This window comes from Condylura cristata, unplaced genomic scaffold, assembly GCF_000260355.1.
Source record: "Condylura cristata isolate star-nosed mole 26May11 unplaced genomic scaffold, ConCri1.0 scaffold00016, whole genome shotgun sequence".
Classification (NCBI taxonomy): Eukaryota; Metazoa; Chordata; class Mammalia; order Eulipotyphla; family Talpidae; genus Condylura; species Condylura cristata.
The window spans coordinates 6,845,506-6,865,172 of record NW_004567117.1 but is presented as its reverse complement, the minus strand read 5'-3'; the positions used below and the strand labels follow the sequence as shown (position 1 = coordinate 6,865,172).

Here is a 19,667-nt window from a genome sequence, read left to right as displayed (position 1 = left end):
TTTTGATTAGTTCCTCTGTGGAGCTTTTAGGGTTTTCCATATAAATTAACATATCATCTGCAAATAAGGATAGTTTTACTTCTTCTTTCCCTATTTGAATTCCTTGTATGCCTTTTTCCTGTCTTATTGCTCTGTCTAGAACTTTCAGTGTTATGTTGAAGAGCAGTGGTGATAGTGGACACCCTTGTCTTGTTCCTGATCTCAAAGGAAAGGCTTTCAGCTTTTCTCCGTTGAGGATAATATTGGCTGTGGGCTTGTTGGTCGTTTTTTACTTGCTTCTTGAGGTAAAAGAGATTTATCTTTACTTGAGATTTATCTTGATTCTTAAGGTAGGTTTGTAAGGTTATAAACTTCCCTGTTGGTGTTGCTTTTGCAGAGTCTCATAGATCCTGAATGCTCGTGTCTTCATTTTTATTTGTCTTGACGTATTTTTCAATTTTTCCTTTAATTTCCTCAAATCCAATTCATTGGCATTTTATTTAGCCTCCACATAATTTGAGGTTTTTCCCACTTTCTTTTATTTTGTGGTTGATTTCCAGTATTATACCATTGTGAACAGAGAATATACTTTATGTTTTCAATCTTCAGGAGATAACTGACACTTATTTAGTCAACCTGTCAGCCACTCTGTGTCTTTTGACAGGGAAGTTCAGACCACTGATTTCTAAAATTAAAATGTGAATGTTTATTGCCATTTTACTGTTTTCTGAGTGTTTTTGCAGTCTGTCTCTGTTCTTTTGTTTGTCTCTTGTTCTCTTTCTTTGTATTTTGATAGCTACTTTTTGTATGGTGTTTGGACTCCATTTTTATCTTCTTTGTTTCTTCTTGGTATTTTTGTTCTCAGATCAATCATGTACTGTATACATTTATAGGGGTCTATAATTATTACCTATCTTAAATTGAAAGGAAGATAATCTCAAGCTCTAAAGATAACAACTTAGTGAGTTCATCCTTTAAGTTTAATTAATTAATTAACTAAAGTATCTATGAAGACATGAATTGAAAAATTAAAGCCTTGGGCCAAATAGGCTATTACCTGCTTTCATGCATTGTACCAATAAAAAACTTTACAATTTTTAATGTCTAATATGAAATCAAGAGAATACTTCATGACATGCAAAAATTACATGGAATTCAAACATCACTTTTCATAAAGTTTTACAGGAACACAAACATGCCTTGTCCACTTATATTTTGTTTCTGACTGCTTTTGCACTAAACCCCTAATCCAAGCCATGTGGCAGAAACTACATGGCCAGCCAAGGCAAAAATATCTACTCTCTGTCCCTTTACAGAAAAGGATATGCATTTTGGGTACAGAGCTCAGGCTGTAGAACCAGTCATTGCTTCCCTTATGGCTCTCTCACTAACAAACTGATATCTTGAACAGACTGCTTAGACTATCTTCAACTGTTTCCTTACCTGTACCAACCTTATAGCATTGCTGTGTGGACTAGCTGCATGTTAACCATTTCTGATATAATTGTTGCTGTTTTACTATTGCCATAATCATGCTAATACATCTTACCAGGCAGAGCACTCCACATGCTTGCACTTTTCTGAAAATCACTGTTGGCACTAATTTATAGTTTTATGTACTCTAAAAATTATCTTTTCATTAAAGTGGTCATAATATTTTTGAAAATTATCCTAGACTCCTTCCCCAAAAAAGACAATCATCAATCACTTTGGCATTGTGATGGCCATTAATTAAAAGTTTAGCTCAAAGAACGGGAATTTTTTAATTCTAATACCTTGTTCTATTCTTATATTTGAAAACCATTTTTAAAAAATGCATCCCAGTTAGAAACAGTGGCAAGCGAGATGATATATTTCAGATACTTCTCCTTTTCTGACAGATAATTAAAGTAGGACTCACAAGGGTCACATGACTTTCCCCAAGAACAGGTGACCCTTAATTAAAGTGAACAATCATTGACTTATATTGAGACCTCTGCTTTGCACTAGCCTACCTGCTGATTTTTCAAACGAAAGCTTTGAACTTACTCGTCTGACCTAAAAATCAAAAAAAGAGTTTCTAGTTGTACAAGTAGACAAATTACCCTGACAATTTCTCTTGGTCATGATGCTCTTATTTCATTTATAAATGCTACAAATACACCAGTTAATGCATTAACAATGAAAAGACTTGTTGAAGAGACTCAATTTATTAATGATTCAGCAGAACTTCCTAAAGGGTCTATTTGGAATTCATTTATAATTCATTTTGCAGCTTAGCTGTAGGTCCCACTGGACAAATATTTATCAAATATTACTCTGTTTTAAGTCTCCTCTTTATATTTATTTGTAGAAAAATTATTTCCCCAAATGAAGACTAAACTTCCTAAAAGCATCCATCCATCTGCTGTAATTTATTGTGCATGTCCTGACAAGGTGAAAATAAAGGACTTTCAGATATAATAGTATACACTAACTACCAAATAAAAGAATAATTATTAAATATCATAGCTAGCTATGAAATGACCAACAATCACAAAGAATACATCATACATAGTTATTGATAGTTGTCATGGTAATTAATAACCAACACAAGGGGAAAAGAGCTTGTTAATAACCTACTACGGCATCAAAAACTTTGTGACTTATCTTCATGATCTCTACATGATTAACATTTTCAATATGAATATAAGAATATCTAGATTGACTAGTACCAATGGACATATTAGAACAAGACTGTAGATAATATAATATAATATCCTGATAATATCGGTCTACAACATCAAATCCCCCAAACACTGAATATTCATAAGCTTTAATTCTAATGGCTAATCGCAACTACAGGATAATTGCTAAAATGAGCAAGCACTGGTTACAAAGTTAGAAACACTTAAAATCCAGCTCTTATACTAGCTGTGAAACGTTGGTCAAATTACGTAAATTGTCCATGCTAATTATTAAAAAGAAAAACACCAACCTGGAAAGAGTTGTAACTAGACTTACTGTAGTGTTTTTTTTTTTTTTCCCACCATATGGACCACTATAGAATCATTATTCTAAACAAGTGAAGCTATTAATTTCATAAATAAATTATAGTGCAATAAAAATAAAGATAAGTTATGAAGATAAAAATGATACCTCTAACTTATTTAATATATGCAGCAAAGTCTGCATTGAGTAATGAGGTCTTCTACTCGATTAGTACTACTTGTAAGACTTCTGAAAGCACTCAACACTTCTGTGACACCATACCCATTAACTACTGTTCCTACTTCTATTACTGTAACCACAAAACAAGTATGTTTTGTGGTTCTCACTCTCATGGGCTAGTGATCACATGTAAACTATGGTAATTCAGATTCTTTGGCTCTGAACAGATTCTTTGGCTCTGAGGAAAGCTAAAATTTTTAAAGAAAGAAACAAACAAATGGTGAAGACGTGAACCTGAATCTTCAAGACTCAAAAAAACAAATCTGAACCTTCAAATATTACTGCAACTATTTGGAAAACATTTTGATAGTTCCTCAAAATGTTAAATAAAGTTACTAATCAAACAATTTTACTCCTAGATAAGTTCCCAAATGAAAATTTATGTTCACATGAGAATACAAGAATGTCTATGACATTATTTAAAATAGCCAAAAAGTGGGAATAAGCCAAATGTTCATCACTGAACAAAGTGGATAAACAAAATGTGTTATAGAAAATAGAATAAAATGCTATTCTGAAATGAAGTATTGACACATGATAAACCTGGATGAACCTTGAAAACATTGTAAGAAATCACAATACAAAAAGCAGTGTTTTATAAGATTACAATCATATAAAATGTTGAAAATTGAAAAACCTACAGAGACACAAAGTAGATTAGGGATTATTAGGGACTAAGGGAGAGGCACAGAATAAAGAGTAATTACCAATTACCAGTGCACTTTTTTTTTCCCCCAGAGGGAATGAAAATGTTGTAAACATAGTAGTGATGACTACAACTCTACTGCTCCCCAAGTCCTAAAACACGTCCATTCCAAGATAGGAACATGCCGACAGTCTGATGCATGTTGGCAATTCCACATATTCTGAAGCTCACAGAATAATGAGTGCCACTTGCAAAGGCACATCTTATTGTAGCCTTAAAATTCTTAAAGTGATTCCATTATGGCCACAACCACAAAAATAACATTTTTGGTTCCCATTCTGCCCAAAGGACTACCAGGTACTTTTCAACTCTTTCCTCTAATAAAAGGCCAAGAAATTATCATAAAAGGAAAAGAATAAACAGAAGGTACATGAAAATGAAACATTTTTTTGGAAGAATCAACTAAATTCTTCCATTTTTTTAAATCAACATTGAGCTAGTAAGAAAGAAATATACTAAATTCACTTTAGAAGCTTAAGTTTTTCAACTGATATATTAAGGTAATGTGTTAGTGCTAATTCAATCACATAAAAAGCTGGCAAACACATTCAATGCAATGGGATACAGTAGCATGTATATTACAAAGCAGGATAGCCTATTACTGAAAATTGTAACTAAGATTTGGGTACTATTACGATTGAGCTTTTCCCATAAAAGCAATAATTTTATAATGAAAATCAAACAAGAATTCATAGAAAATACTAATGCCCATTTTCAATGACAAAATGTTGAATGTGTAACATAATTAAAATATTCAAAAGTCATCCTCAAAATTACCATAAGTGTAAAATAATAAAAAGTTTTAAATACATAAAATTTAAACACTATACTTAAACTTAAAGTAAAAGGTACAAAATGATGTAAAAATAAACTTAAAAAATTAAACTTAAAGTAAGACATCATTAATAAGTTATGTAGAAGAAAATACCCACACTATATTATTCCTGACCAGTTTAGCCTGGTCATTATTTTCATTTGTCAGAGGGATAAAGAACCCCGTCAATATCAGCTATTGATAATCTATGGCCAAATCAAATACTTAACTCTAAATTTTATTAAGATTATTCTTAATAAATATTCATCCTGATTATTCTCTATGAAATAAATTAGAAATTATGTTCATTAGGCAAACAGTACATAAGATTTCTTTTAAATTATATCAAACTGAATATCAAACTTAAATGCAGCTCCCTTGGTTGAGCCTCCGAGGTGGTACAGAGGTTAAAGTCTCAGCTATCAAACTCTCTCCAACCACTGTAGCATGAGTTCAAGTCCCCAACCAGGGAGCTATCCAAATGGCCCCGCAGACCCTCCTGTCTTGCCTGCTGCTCCCCTCAGCAATGTATGTCAATAGATCTACCTGTTCTGCTCCCCAGTCTCACTGGAGAATCCTCTCACCTGACCCTGCACCTCTGGCCTACACCCCAGTTCTTGTATGTATAAATTAAAAAAGTAAACTCTTTAAATGCACTCTCCTTGGTAGTGCCTATTAAATGCTAACTTTGATCTTTATATTACGATGAAAATAAACTATACTTAGGTGGAAAATAATTTGTGAGCTATCACATGCTGTCAATGTATTGAATTTCACTGGTTCTTTCAGCTTTCTGTATATAATTAATAAAAATATTTCAATTTGGGAAAATTTTATCTTGCTACTGGATATTTTTTTTTAAAAAACAGATGTTACAAGGACATTATAGAAATCTAATAATCAAATCTTCCTTTCAAATCTAACCTTCCATTTTAGCTAAAGTTATTAATAAACGTAGCTTTATTTATTTACTTTTGATCTGAAAAAGATTAGTGGAAAACAAAGACTTAACTATTCTTAGTAAGGTGTTTAATGGAAATTTCAAGAAAATTCTAATACCAACAAAAACAATGTCTAAAATAAAGCAAAAGGCTAATAAAATCTAAATAGCAAATCCAAACAAATTTATGAACAACCCTCTCAATCATGTTTAGCTAGCCCTTTGCACAGACACGTATGTCAAAGTTTATTTCTTCCATCGTGCCCAGAAATCAGTTTCTGTAGCTACCCTCTCAGGAAACATATATGGGGGAGTGTAGGGGGTTGGGGGGATCTACTGGGTGGTGTCAATATAATAATATAATCTAAAATAATCTAAAATGTGTACCTTTATTCTTTGGTCATCAACATCTGTAATTGTAGCAACACGAATTAACCGGGGGTTTCGTTTATCCACGACTTCAAGTTTCATATTCGGCAGAAAACCATGAGGCAGTCGCTGTAATGTCACAAGTACAACAGTCATACAAAATTCAGCATTTCAACAATTTGTGCTAAAATATTATTGTTCTGTAGTTCAACAAGACAGAAGTAGAGTGGAGATGCTTGCTTTGCCTTCTCTACATATTTACAACAAATTTATTTAAGGACAATGACCCTGAGTTATGACCAGATGAATGCTACCTGACCAATCAAGCATGAAGCACAACAGAAAGAGGGAGGAAAACCTGAGTCAGAGTCTTTAGTAAGACCAAGGCAGCGCAGGGTATGAAGCGGGATGGCTGCTACAGAGCCTCCCTGCTGTGAGCCCAGAGGCACAGGACACATCAGGGACTACAAAATACAAGGACTTCACTGGAGAACGGGGTACACAGAGGTGGTGTGTCGAAAGAGGGAGCACGACTGGGGAACCTTAGGAACAGGGTGAAGCCCATGCCTGTGGCTCCCAAGCTGGAATAATAGGACCCCAAAGAAATGCGAAGTATTAGATCAAAAATTTATGTCTTCTTTTATAAGAGGCTATGATTTGCAACCTGGGGCTGTGATATGGGAAAACGCCTGCCTTTGACCCTTCTCCCCTCTTCTCAGCCAAAACTGATAAAACCACCAATTACTATGATTAACCAAATTCTGAGCTATACTTCAAAGGCAAAGAGAAGAATGCCTGACTTGTTACTCCATCTCAACTGTCTTTCCTATCCAAAGCTGCATCGATTTTTCAACTACAACTGAGAGGTTGGGAATAGTGCAAGAGCTGAATAAGGGGAAGGGATCAATGTGTATGCCACTACATACTCGGGTACCCACTGCACTGTAGGAAGCCTGACAATCCACGCTCACTGAAGATGACCATTTGTGTCCTACTGACTTGTTTCTTAACCACTACTGCTTATCAGCACCCGTGCTCCGGTCATATGAACAAGTGCAGAAGCAGCCATCTATGAATTAACACCTAGGATCCTGGGTTTAAAACCTACGGTTATTATCCAGTAACTTGTAGGCAGTGTATAAAGCCCATTTATCAGATAAGCAGTGTTCCTAATAAAAATGAAGGGACAGGCCCTCCCTGGTGGCGCAGCGGGTTAAAGCACAGCACTGAGAATCTAAAGCCGCTTCTGCATGAGTTCAATTCCTGCCTGCCCCGGAGGTGATCACATGGCGTGGCAGACCTCTCCTGACCTGCCCACTGCTCCCCTCAGCAGTGTACTTCGTCGATCTGCCTGTTCTGCTCCCCACTCTGTCTCTGGTGAAGCCTCTCACCGCCCCTGAGCCTCTGGCCTGTACCCCAGTTCTGTATGCACAAATAAATAAATCTTAAGAAAAAAAAAATGAAGGGACAGAAAGGCATACCACCAATCCTGGAGCAAAAAACAAAAACCTGTGAGAGGTCTCAATCCATTAGAATTATGAAAGGTGATGAGTTTACAACCTGCTTTCTGAATTAAGAAAAATTGGATAACCTAAAGCAAGAACATTATAAAAATATGAGACTACTGCCAGTTGAATTAATGGGTTTAAAAATACCATCATGTTTACAAAATAGTGACAGCAAACCTTAATGGAAACAAATGCAGTCATGAAAAATCAGCAAACATGAATCCACAATTACAGAGAACATATGAACAGAAGGACAGACAGAAAAAGGAATTAAAAAAAGAGAAAACCCCATAAAAGATCTTTGGGATAACTGAAAGATAACTAATATCCATTTCATGAGGGTCTCAGAAGGAGACAAAAAAGGGGAAAATTTAAAAAAACAAACTGCTGAGAACCACCTCAATCCAGGAAACAAACCACATGTCCAAAGCAAAAAGTCCCAAGCAACATACCAGACTGGCACTCCAACACATATTATAATAAAACTTCAAAAGCCGGTGATGAAAAAAGAAAACTAAAAGCATTAAGAGAAGTAAGAGGGAAGGGACCCAGGAAGGGATGCATACCGTACTATCCATAACTTCTCAAAGGAAACCTTACCAGCAATAAGGGAAAAAACGAGAAACTTAACGAGAAACTTTCTCATTAACTTAATGAGAAACTTAACAAAGAAAAATATTTCAAGATTAAAATACTTTATCCCGACTGACTGTCATTCAAGACAGAGTAAGGGCATGGGAGCTTCACTCAAAAATAAAAAAAAAAAAAATTAAGAATATATCAACACCAAGTAGATTTTGATGACTTAGTAACAGCGTTATTATAAAACAACAACAAAATGAATCTAGAGGTAACATAGACCTAAATTATATCACATGGAGGAGGGGCAGAGTAAAATGTGGTCCTCAAACTGAGTTTAAGATCAAACTGTGGGTTACAAGATACAGCCCATTATGCACAACTCTCGGGATAACCTCAACTAAGCCTCTGTAGAAGCAACACAAAAAAACAAAAGAAATGGAACCTACACAAAACATAAGAGGTATGTATAAAAATACAAAGTAAAAACAAACAAGAAAACAAAAACCTAGTAACAAAATGGCAAAAAGCCTTGTGACCAATAATCTTTGACACAATTTAAATTTATTTTTAATGGCACATAGACCTTTATGTACATTATTTTATACGGTTCAGACAGCTGGAGAGGAGAAGACACTTCAGGTCACATTGCATAGCTAAATCAACAAAGAATCACAATTTCATTAATAACCATAAGGTTCATAAAAGAATCTTATTATACCTAATATATTGGTTTGATTTCTTCTTATTTAACTAAAATTAACCTTATATACTAAGAAATGTCCACTACTGTCATTGCCAAAGTTCTTATTGTATGAACCAGAAAGCAAAATTACTTAATAAATAATTAGAAAGGATAATGACGCTTTATAAATCCAATTACTACAACATGCTTGAATAAAAGCCACAAATTTCAACTGTTATATCATTTTAAGTTCATATCATAATGTCATTTAAACCCATGTCTTGTGCTCCTGGTTACTTCCTCTGTCACAAAACATTTTAAACTGTATTTATCTATTATTTCTTCCAAAGTTTAAAACACTAAGAATCAAAACTTTATAATGATGAACACTTAGGAAATACTAAATAAAATGGAAAGGGGGATATACATTACATTTTAATAAATCATTGAAATTAAGAAAATTTAATTTAATTTAATCAAAGTCAAAAGACAGCTGTTTAGTTGTCTGACAAATGTTTACAGGTCAGCAAAAAGTTTCATTTTGAAAGCTATCATACATTAAAGTGTTCAAATGACCATACTGAAAATGGAAGTATACTGAATTTCTCAGGTCTGAAATTGGTAATAAGAAAATAAAATTCTCATAATACATGACTAATAAACTATGAAATCTTTCTCCAAAATATGGTTTGTGGAAGCAGGTCTTGTATATAAAATGCATTATTACATCTGCTGAATTGGAGTGTGCTGACTGTAATTAGGCCTCTGCTACCTGAAAATTTTTGTTTTGACCAAGGTCACTATCCTGACAACAAAGGTCATGATTTCATATTGCAGATGTCACAGATCTACAGCTCGAGGTGAATCCATAACGACACCATCTCAGAGCTTGATGTTGCCTTTTTAACTCTTTTTGTAATTTAATTTTCTTCTCTGAAAAGTGAAATTTTCACAGAAAGTGAGAGAATGAGAGAGACTATAAGCAGGTGGTATTTTCTGCTTATTAGATTTGGAATTCCTAAAACCCTTTCTTTCTACCACTCCAGAACTTCTAGCCTTCTTAATTTGATTATATTGCTTTCCTCTAATTCAGCCTACTATAGTCAAATTTTTAATGAAAAAGAATTTTATATCAAGTCCCATTTTTATCCTAAGAAACCTTTCAGTATATGAAGTGATATGTAGTAGCCCATGCTATAAACTTCTGACTGAAGAGTCCTCAGGGAACCTGAAGTACACATTTAGGATTGAAAGGGAACAGTGTTTAAAAACCACCAGTGTGGAATATAAATATCACTTATATAATGCACTTCATTTTACAAAATAATTTATGCTTGATTCAACCCTTGAATTAATATACGTACAAATTTTAACTTTAAAAATCAAATACTAAAAGCAAGTATGTCCTTCAGAATAGATTAGACATATAATATACCAAGTATCTACCTATTTTATTTTATTATGGGATCACTGCTCTTCAAACAGCTCAGGAGACTGAAAGTGCAGAGATCCCAGTAATAATAGGAGACAAGAAGGACTCAATCAACAGCATCTCTCATCTGGGGCTTCAGTATTTTTCCAGGAGGGAAATGCCATCTATATTCGTGTATAGGAACTATAGTATATGAGTCAGTGCCTTGTAATTTTAACTTAAATCAAGGCAAATTGGTTATGAAATGATGTTTGAACTTTAAAAAGTACAATACTTTTAAACTGCCAAATGAAAGCAGGGCTCAACACAGATATTGTTTAAAGGTGAAAGTATATTTAACACAAACTTACCATTTTAAAAACTTTGGCAGGAACTGCATTAGTTTGAGTAGCTTCCAGATAGTCTGTCCAGGAAAAGTTTTCTGGATCAGGATAACCTGAAAATATAAATAAATATAAATATCAAAGGATTATTCACTGATACTCTCATTTCCATGTACTTTAAGACATTAGGTAACAACACAACCTATTGTTAATTGAAAAGTGACTATATAACAGCACCTGTGCTAAGAATTCACATATATCATCTATATTAAGTCTCTAAACATTCTTAAAACCCTTCCTACCAGAAGCATGTGCCTTAATTGGAATCCATCCAGGAGTAAAAGTGGTATATTGTGAGAGCTTGGTTTAAATATCGATGCTATATTACTTACCATATAAAAGCAACTATAATGTTCATTATCAATTGCAATTTATTCAATACAGAACTGTTTTCCCTTTTGTACACACTACATCTTGCCTCAATTCTTTTTATCAAAACTTTAAATTATCTGCCATCCTATTATTTTGTTTACATTTATTAATAAAATTCTGTCCATCATTTTTGACTTTTATATAATTGTTTAAGTGTATCTATTTTAAAATTCTAAATGTATTTCAAAATTATTTACTTTTACTTGCATCCCTGGCTTATCTGAATTTTATAAAACTACTTTAAGCAGACCTGTTTTATTGTTTTTGGAAGGTTAGGTTTATTAGAAGAAAGGTAGAAAAGATTGCGCAGACCCACGCAGGTAGAAGGAGATGGTAAGCTGAAGTGTTTTAAAATTCCCCTTATTTTGTGTTCTAGTCTATGAGTTATGTTACATACCTTATGTTTCAAAAGCTACTTCTGCACTTGCTACTATGATACAGTTCATATATCTCAAAGCTGCCCAAACTCATTCCTTGTACATTACCGTATGAGTTCTGACTATGTGCAGACCTGGCCCCTTCTGCGTGGGTGTCTCCCTCTCCCTGTGCCAGTTTCTCACCCAGGGACCTGATCATCAGATTCAGTGGAACAGTGAGACAAAAAGGCATGGTAGGTTGAGGAGTGAATGTACAGGGACCAGGAAAAACAACTAGTCATCTACGGTCCCTTAAATCTGACATACTGCTGGAAGAGAGAAATCTTTCTCCCTTTTAACATTTGTAATACTGCTTTAAACCATTCTTAAGCAACAAATGCCCCTGTGCCATTCTCCAAACATGAGCTGCCAATATGCAAAGAGAGAAAACATGCATGATCTATATACTCCATGTTCGATGAACCCAAGGAAGAGAAGAATATCTTACAGCCTAAAGAGGCTTCCAAAAGCCACCTACAGTCACTGACTTTTTTTAGCCCCTGCCCTGAGTCCTGTGATTCTTGGAAAACCAGAAATAGGGTTTCAGCGCAAGAGTGCAGCGAACAAATCCAGTCGAACAGCCTTGTGGCAAGACCTCGAAGGAAGCTTTTCAAAAGTTTGAACTCCTACTTCGAAGAGAAAAGAAATACATAAGCCACCCTTTCTCCACTTGTCTTTAACTTCTTCGCTTATCTCAAACAAAAACAACCTCTACCTGCCTTTCATTTACTGGTACACTTTATATTAAGCACTCCATTTACATTAGTTCATTTATTCCTTATATATGCTGTAAAGTACACTTTTTATTCTCACTTATAGGTGAAGTTCAGAAAGTCTGAGCAGCTTGTCCAATATGATACAGCTAGGAAGTGAAAGAAACGGGCAATTTGAACAATCACCTGGCTCTATTACCAACATTAACCACAGCCTCTGGCTAGTATTACACCCCAAGCATCCTCCACTCCAAGGGGTACATCCTTCTAGGTTTGAGGATTGAGAGTTCCAGCTCCCCCTGGAGGCCAAATCTTGGTATAGTTACAGTGAAAGAGCAGGAATGAACTCAACAGAGACCAGTCATCTAGTCACCTATGCCCTGCCCATTCTCTCTGCCTGCCTTATTTTTCTCTACAGCATTTATTATTAGCACCTAGTAAACATTACCACTTGTTTTACATATTTAAAATACTTCTATTTCCTTCACTCTTACAACAGGTCCTAGCATTAAGTTGCCATATTTGGTAATTATTTACTGAATGAATGAATTGTATTTCCTAACATTGTGGTTCTCAAGGATAACAGAGTTGTGAGTTTAAATAATAATGGAATAATGCCAAAATGATGAAAAGAACTCTGATATTATATGGTTTTCTTGCTAATGTTGATATTATCAGAGGCACAATTAGAACAAGATAATGTTCATTTATCTAAGATTCCAAACAACACTGCAGATTGGATAGCACCAAGAGAAGGTCATCTGATTTGTGGCATTTGAACAAGTAAACATAGTATGCCTTAATTGTTTGTTCTATGTGTAAGTGTGACATTGGTTACAGACTACTGATTTACAGCATTGTCAATGGTTTTTCCTCAGGAGCACCAGACTCAAGCAGAAACCTAATTTCTCCACTGAACATCCTTTCTGAAGAATTAGGTCATGAATAAATAGCACAAGTCCTTGACTTGCTGCCATCCTAGTCTAGGTGACCTGTCCCTTGGAGCCTTCAGAACCTTAGCATCCAGAATTATACCAGTGGCCAGTGCAGGAATCGAAAATCATTGGAGTGCTAGCACAAGGAATTAAAAATGTTTATTGAAGTAAATTACATTGTAACACTGTATGTTTCAGGTGTGCATCATATCAACATCTGTATGTACTACATTAAATTCACCATTAAAAGTCCATTTCTATACTTCACAATACAAATGACCTCCTTTAAAAAAAATCATTTATTGATATATACAAGAACTGGAGTACAGGCCAGAAGTGCAAGAGGTGAGAGGATTCACCAGAGGCAGAGTGGGGAGCAGAACAGGCAGATCTACTGAGATATACTGCTGAGGGGAGCAGCGGGTGAGACAGGAGAGGCCTGTGTGCCATATCGGTCAGCTCCCTGTCTGAGGATGCAACTCATGCTGTAGTGGCTTACAACAGCTTGACACTGAGACTTAATCCCTGTGCCACCAGGGAGACCCACAACTGACCTCTTTCAACAAACCATCTTCTCCCATTCTTTCTGGTGAACCATGAATTAGCCCTTAAAAAGACTAAAAGTTTATTTTGTTTTATTTAGTTAATTCATTTGTTTTCCTTAGGCACCACATAAGTGAGATAGTACAGTATTTTGTCTCCCCACACCTCTTCTGTATTTCACTAAGCCTAATACTTTGAAGGTCCATCCATATTGTTGCAATTGGCAGATTTTTTTCCTGTTTCAGAGAGCTATCGCCAAAATTAAAGGTAAATAAAAGCTAAACCAGTTGGAAAAGAATAAAACTATATTTTCAAATAAAATCATCATATCCCAAACAATATACATAAGAACTGCTGGAACTAATAAGTTAGTTGCAGTCAAGTGAAGTTTTAATATACAAAAGTCAGTTATATTTCTAAATGGCAGTAATAAATAATTGAAAGTTAAAATTTCAAAAAAGGATCAACATTTATAACATCTGAAACACTTATTATTTAGGGATAAACCATGGAGTATTGGTATGAGAAGTTAAAGCATGTTTAAACAAAGACATACAGCATTTTTATGGATTAGAAGGTTCAGTAGTATTAGGATAATTTATAAATTCAAGGAGTTATTTTTAAAAGACACTGAGAAACACTTATAAGGAAATATTTTAAAGTAATACCTTGTAATTTATAAAAAATAAAAATTTTAAATAACAGTTTGGGAGGACTGATACTAGCTAATAAAGACTACTACGAAGCTACAAAAGCATGACAAGATAATGTGTATGTAAAATAAGGATGTAATTCAATGAAACAGAAGATATCACAAAATGTATAAAGACAATTCAAAATAAAAATTATAACAAATAATTAGAATAGAAATCCAAATGTTTAAAGTCAAATCATCAAACCTTGACCCTACAATGTACTATATATATAAAGATATCTAAACACTTCAAAATGTAAAACCACAGAACATCTGGTAACCTTGGAATGTGTAAGTATTTCTTAGACAAGCCATAAATAAGATGAAAAGAAAAAAAAATGATTAAGCTCTTCAAACACTACTGTTAGTAAAGTGACAAAACAAGTGACAGACTAGAGAAAACTCTAGAAAAATACATATATGGCAAAGGAATTTTGCCTCGACTTCAAAACTCAAAAATAAGAAACCAATTGATCTTTTAATAGATGAGATTTGCATACATACTTCACCCAGAAGATAACATGGAATGATAAAGATAGTTAATCACAGTGGGGGGGGTGGAGGAATGGAGGGGTGCAAATTAAACCACACTAAAACTAAAACATCACTGAGAATGCCAGTGCTAGTGTCCATGCACATCCACTAGAACTCACGTATTCCTGGTAGGAAAGCAAAATGGTATAGCAAAGAAAGCAAATAGTATGGCAGGTCTACATAAAATATGGCCCTGCAATCTTACTCCTGATGTTTACCAAAGAGATCTTAACCTGAACATAAATGGTAAGCAGATAGAATAATAGTTAAAAACTAGAAATAACTTATCCAGCAATGGATAAAATGAAAGTCGTGGTACAGCTGTAAAATGGGACACTGTTTAACGAAAGGAATATACAGCAGCAATGATGCATCCCGATAGTATTATGCCAAATGCAAAAAGGCAGACACAAACAGCTGTTTCTTAAGCTATCCAGAGTGCCTTACAATTCTTATGAATTTTAGAGGATCTATTTTTATTTCTGCATAAAAACATCTTTGGAATTTTGATTTGAAGGCTGAATCTGCAGGCCAGTATAGGTATCATACCATTACGATTTCCAATATATGAATATGGGATGCCTTTCCATTTATTTATGCCTTCTTTAATTTTTTTAAGTGTTCAGCATTTTTTTCTGTATAACATTCTCTTTTTCTTTGATGTTGCTATAAATGGGTCTTTTTTTCAAATTGTTCATTGTTCATACTGGGAACTGACTATTGCCAATATGTTGACTTTGAATCCTGTATTTGTTGGATTAACTTATTCTAAAATTTTTTGTTGGTATCTTTTAGGTATGCTACATGTAAGATTACACCATTTGTGAGGAGAAACAATTTTATATCATTGTTTCCATCTCACATGGTCTTTATTTCTTTTCCTTGCCTTACTAGCCTGGTTAAGACTTTTCAAGTACTAGGCTGAAAAGCAAAGTGATGGAAGTAGGTCTTGCTTTTTACCAATCTTAAAGAAAAGCTTTCAGTCCTTTGTGATAGATTATGATGTTTGCTGTGGATTTTTCATATATAGCTCTTATTATGTCAAGGTAGCTTCCTTCTGTCCCATAAATTAATCTTGTTACATGAAAGAGTAATGGATTTTGTCATATGCTGCTTCAGCATCAATTGAGATGATTATGTGGGTTTCTTTTCCTTGTTCTGTTGATGTGGTATATAACATTGATCGATTTTCATATATTGAATCATCCTTGCATTCCAGGAATGAATCCAACTTGGTCAGAGTGTATAATCTTTTTAATGTGACTTTGACAATTTTTAAAAATCAGTGTTCTTAAGGGATACTGATCCGCACCTTTCTTTCCTTTTTGTAGTATCTTTGCATGGTTGACATCAGGATAATGCTGGTCTCATAGAATGAGTTATCAGTGGTGGTTTCCTGTTTCGCACCCCAGGAGTGTGCAGACTGTAGCCACCATGCCCCTCAAAAAATGCCAGCAGCTCTTTCTGGCTCCTCCTGGGCAGCACCCAGGCTGCCCAGAACAGCTACAAAGAGACTTACCTAAATGAAGTCTGATGGCCAACCCCCACATTATCTAACACCCCCCACCCCTGGGGGCACCAGTGCCTGACCCCAAGGTGCCCTGCAAGCCATCCACCTAAAATGGGTGGCAACAAGTAGGCACTTTATTCTTTCTGTCACCAGTGGCTGCCGTCAGAGGCTAGCAGTGACAGTGGGCAGCAGCGGGTCTCTTCTAATCTTACCTACTATTGTCCAAGAAATACTTAAACATAGTTACATCATGAATATATATGGCTTTAGATCTTTCATAAAATGTCCTCAACCTATCAACCCTACCAATTCCTTATTAATATTCCAAAACTGATGTGAAATCCATTTTGGATTTCTGACCTCCACTTAAAACTACACTAGCAAGATATTTTATTTCAACAAGAGATCAGTTTTATAAATCCTATTTATTATAAGGAGGTGACTTATTTTTTTTTAATGTTTATTTATTTGGGCATACTGAACTGGGGTACAGGCCAGAGGTGCAGGGGCAATGAGAGGATTCACCAGAGACAGAGTGGGGAGCAGAACAGGCTGACTGATGAGGTACACTGCTGAGGGGAGCAGTGGGTAGGTCAGAAGAGGTTTACCACGCCATGTGAATCACCTGCGGGGCGGGCAGGGATCAAACGCATGCAGAGGTGACTTTAGATTCTTAGTGTTGTGCTTTAACCTGCTATGCTACCAAGAAGGGCCCAAGGAGGTGATTTTTTTTTTCCTTTAAAGATTTATTTATTCATACAGAACTGGGGTACAGGCAAGAGATGCGGAGGGTGAGAGGATTCACCAGGTGGGGAGCAGAACAGGCAGATCGACGAAGTACACTGCTGAGGGGAGCAGCGGGCGGGTCAGGAGAGGTCTGCCTCACCATGTGCATCTCCTCCGGGGCAGGCGGGGATCGAACTCATGTGGAAGTGGCTTAAGTTTCTTAGTGCAGTGCTTTAACCCGCTGCGCCACCAGGGAGGGCCCAAGGAGGTGATTTTTAACTAGAGAATGCCTGTCTACCACCAAGTGAAGATGGATCCAGGTTTCAACAACCATTGTGGAGGGAGCTTTCTCTTCTTCAAATGCTCTAGTTTGCATTATTAGCTAATGTCTTTTTGTCATTTTGTAACTTTAACCAAACTTCCAATAAATTCGTTCTTCAGAAGAAACAGCCTATGCAATGTTTGCTTAGCCTTTTCTAGAAATATACTGAACAGAGTATGTGACATGTAAGATATCAGGGAAAAGCATCTTTACATTTTATAATGTACATATTTTTAAAATTACCTCCTTCTTTCCCTCTTTCCTCTCTGAATAGGCTCCTCTATCTGAAACCTATGAGAACCTGAGTATACTCCAGGGGCAGCATACAGATCACCACATGCTGTTCTTCATGCAAATGCCTTAATTGTTCTCAGAAGGGCAATTACATACACACATAAACACAAACCATGACAAGTGCAACAGATACACTTTTTTTTTTTCCTGGCAACAATATTGCTACGACCATAAAACAAAATTAAATGTGAAAATCTATAGGTATAAGCTAATGCTCAAAATATAAATTTACCTTCAGTAAAATAACCACAGCTAAACCATTTTGGGATCAAATTACTAACAAAAATAAATCAGATGATTATTTCTTCTTATTTTCTACTACATTTATACCTTAAAATATATTAAAAAAAAAAAACAGAACACATTGGTTTATATGCACACACACACACACACACACAAATATCTCAAACATTCCTATCTTCAGCCTTATAGAGGCAAGAATATCTAAAATCATGTGAGTTGGTTGGTTTTCCTTCTAAAAGTTAATGTTTAAATTCCTGTTTGTGAACTACCTGAATGCACAATTATTCTGCCGCCTATTTCCTATGACTTCAAGCCTTGCCTCTCTTATACAGTTAAATAAGATCTAGCATCTGTGGGCACACTCATGTTTTTACACAAACTTGTATACCAACATGATCGTAACTCATTAAGAGTTTCAAGCAACTGTATTTACTACTAAGCTTTACTTGCCTTCACCCAATATTTGCTCCCAGTTCTTTTGTATTACTCAGCTCTCATACATACCTTGATGAAAGGGCTGATCTACTTACATTTTCATTTTACACATCAACATATAAAATAGGAAATTTCCTTGAGCTCAATGAAGGCACAAATCCTACAACACCCTGACAGAAACAACATCACGATGCAGCTGAATGCCTCAAAGATAAGCAACTGTAGATGGATATTGTAAATAAACCTAATGGCTATTGGCTTATTCTAATTTTTCTTAGCAGTCAGAGAATTTTATATACTCTATAACAAAAATAATAGGTGGTTGAGATTATGTATGTAAACCCAAAATTCTTCAAAAATTATTAGCAAACCAACCCCATCAACATATAAGAAAAAAAATATACACACAAACATATGCACACACCAAATCTTGTGAGATTTGCCCTAGGAATACAAAACTGATTTGGCATATGAAAAAATCTCAACATAATAGCACCATAAAACAGACTAGAAATAGAAGGGAACTTCCTCAATCTCCTAAATGGCATCTATATCATATAAAAACCTCACAGTAAATATCATACTTACTCTGGAAAGACTGACAATTCCCCTAAGGTGGATCTTTCCACTTTTATTTAATAATGTACTAGAAAATCTAAACAGAAAATAGGAACTAAAAGGCATCCAGAATGGAAAGGGGGAAGTAAAAGTACCTCTACTCATAGATGACATAATTTTACATATAGGAGATTCTAAGGAACATACACACAGATTCAAGCCAATAAATGAATTTAGAAAGAATCAGAATATAAGATCAATGTACAAACATCAGTTGCATTTCTACATACTAGCAATTAATAATCCATGCACAAAATAAAATATTCCATTTATAAGAGCATAAAAAAGAATTGCATCCAAAAGAGTAAACTACTTAGAAATAAATTCAATCAAAGTGGTAAAAGACTGCATATAGAGAACTAAAAAACACATTAAAAAATTTAAAGAAGACCAAAATAAGTAAGTATAGAGAAATTGTGTATTCCTGCCTGAGTTTCAAACATTCATATTGTTAGATGTTAATAATCCATAAAACAATCTACCGATTCAATGCAATCTTTATCAAATTCCAACAGACACTTTTCCAGAAATGGAAAAGTTGATCCTCAAAATCATACTGAATTATATGAAGCCGGACATAGCAAAAACAATCTTGAAAAAGAAGAACAAAGGTAAATGATTCACATTTCCAGATTTCAAAATAACTACATTGCTATAGTAATCAAAATAGTGTGGTATATTCTAGCTAATTCACTAACAACAACAACAACAACAAAAAACCAAGAGAT

At 34.9% G+C, this 19,667-nt stretch overlaps 1 protein-coding gene across 1 annotated transcript in view; it reads right to left on the bottom strand.

The window, feature by feature from the left end:
• The window catches only part of L3MBTL4 (l(3)mbt-like 4 (Drosophila)), a 346,888-nt gene that overhangs the window by 209,512 nt on the left and 117,709 nt on the right, over positions 1-19,667 (bottom strand). The window contains exons 10-11 of the mRNA XM_012725775.1: positions 10,552-10,637; positions 6,016-6,126 (exon numbers count right to left, since the gene is read on the bottom strand). Coding sequence (XP_012581229.1) covers positions 6,016-6,126; positions 10,552-10,637 — 197 coding nt within the window. The remainder of the gene's footprint in view (positions 1-6,015; positions 6,127-10,551; positions 10,638-19,667) is intronic.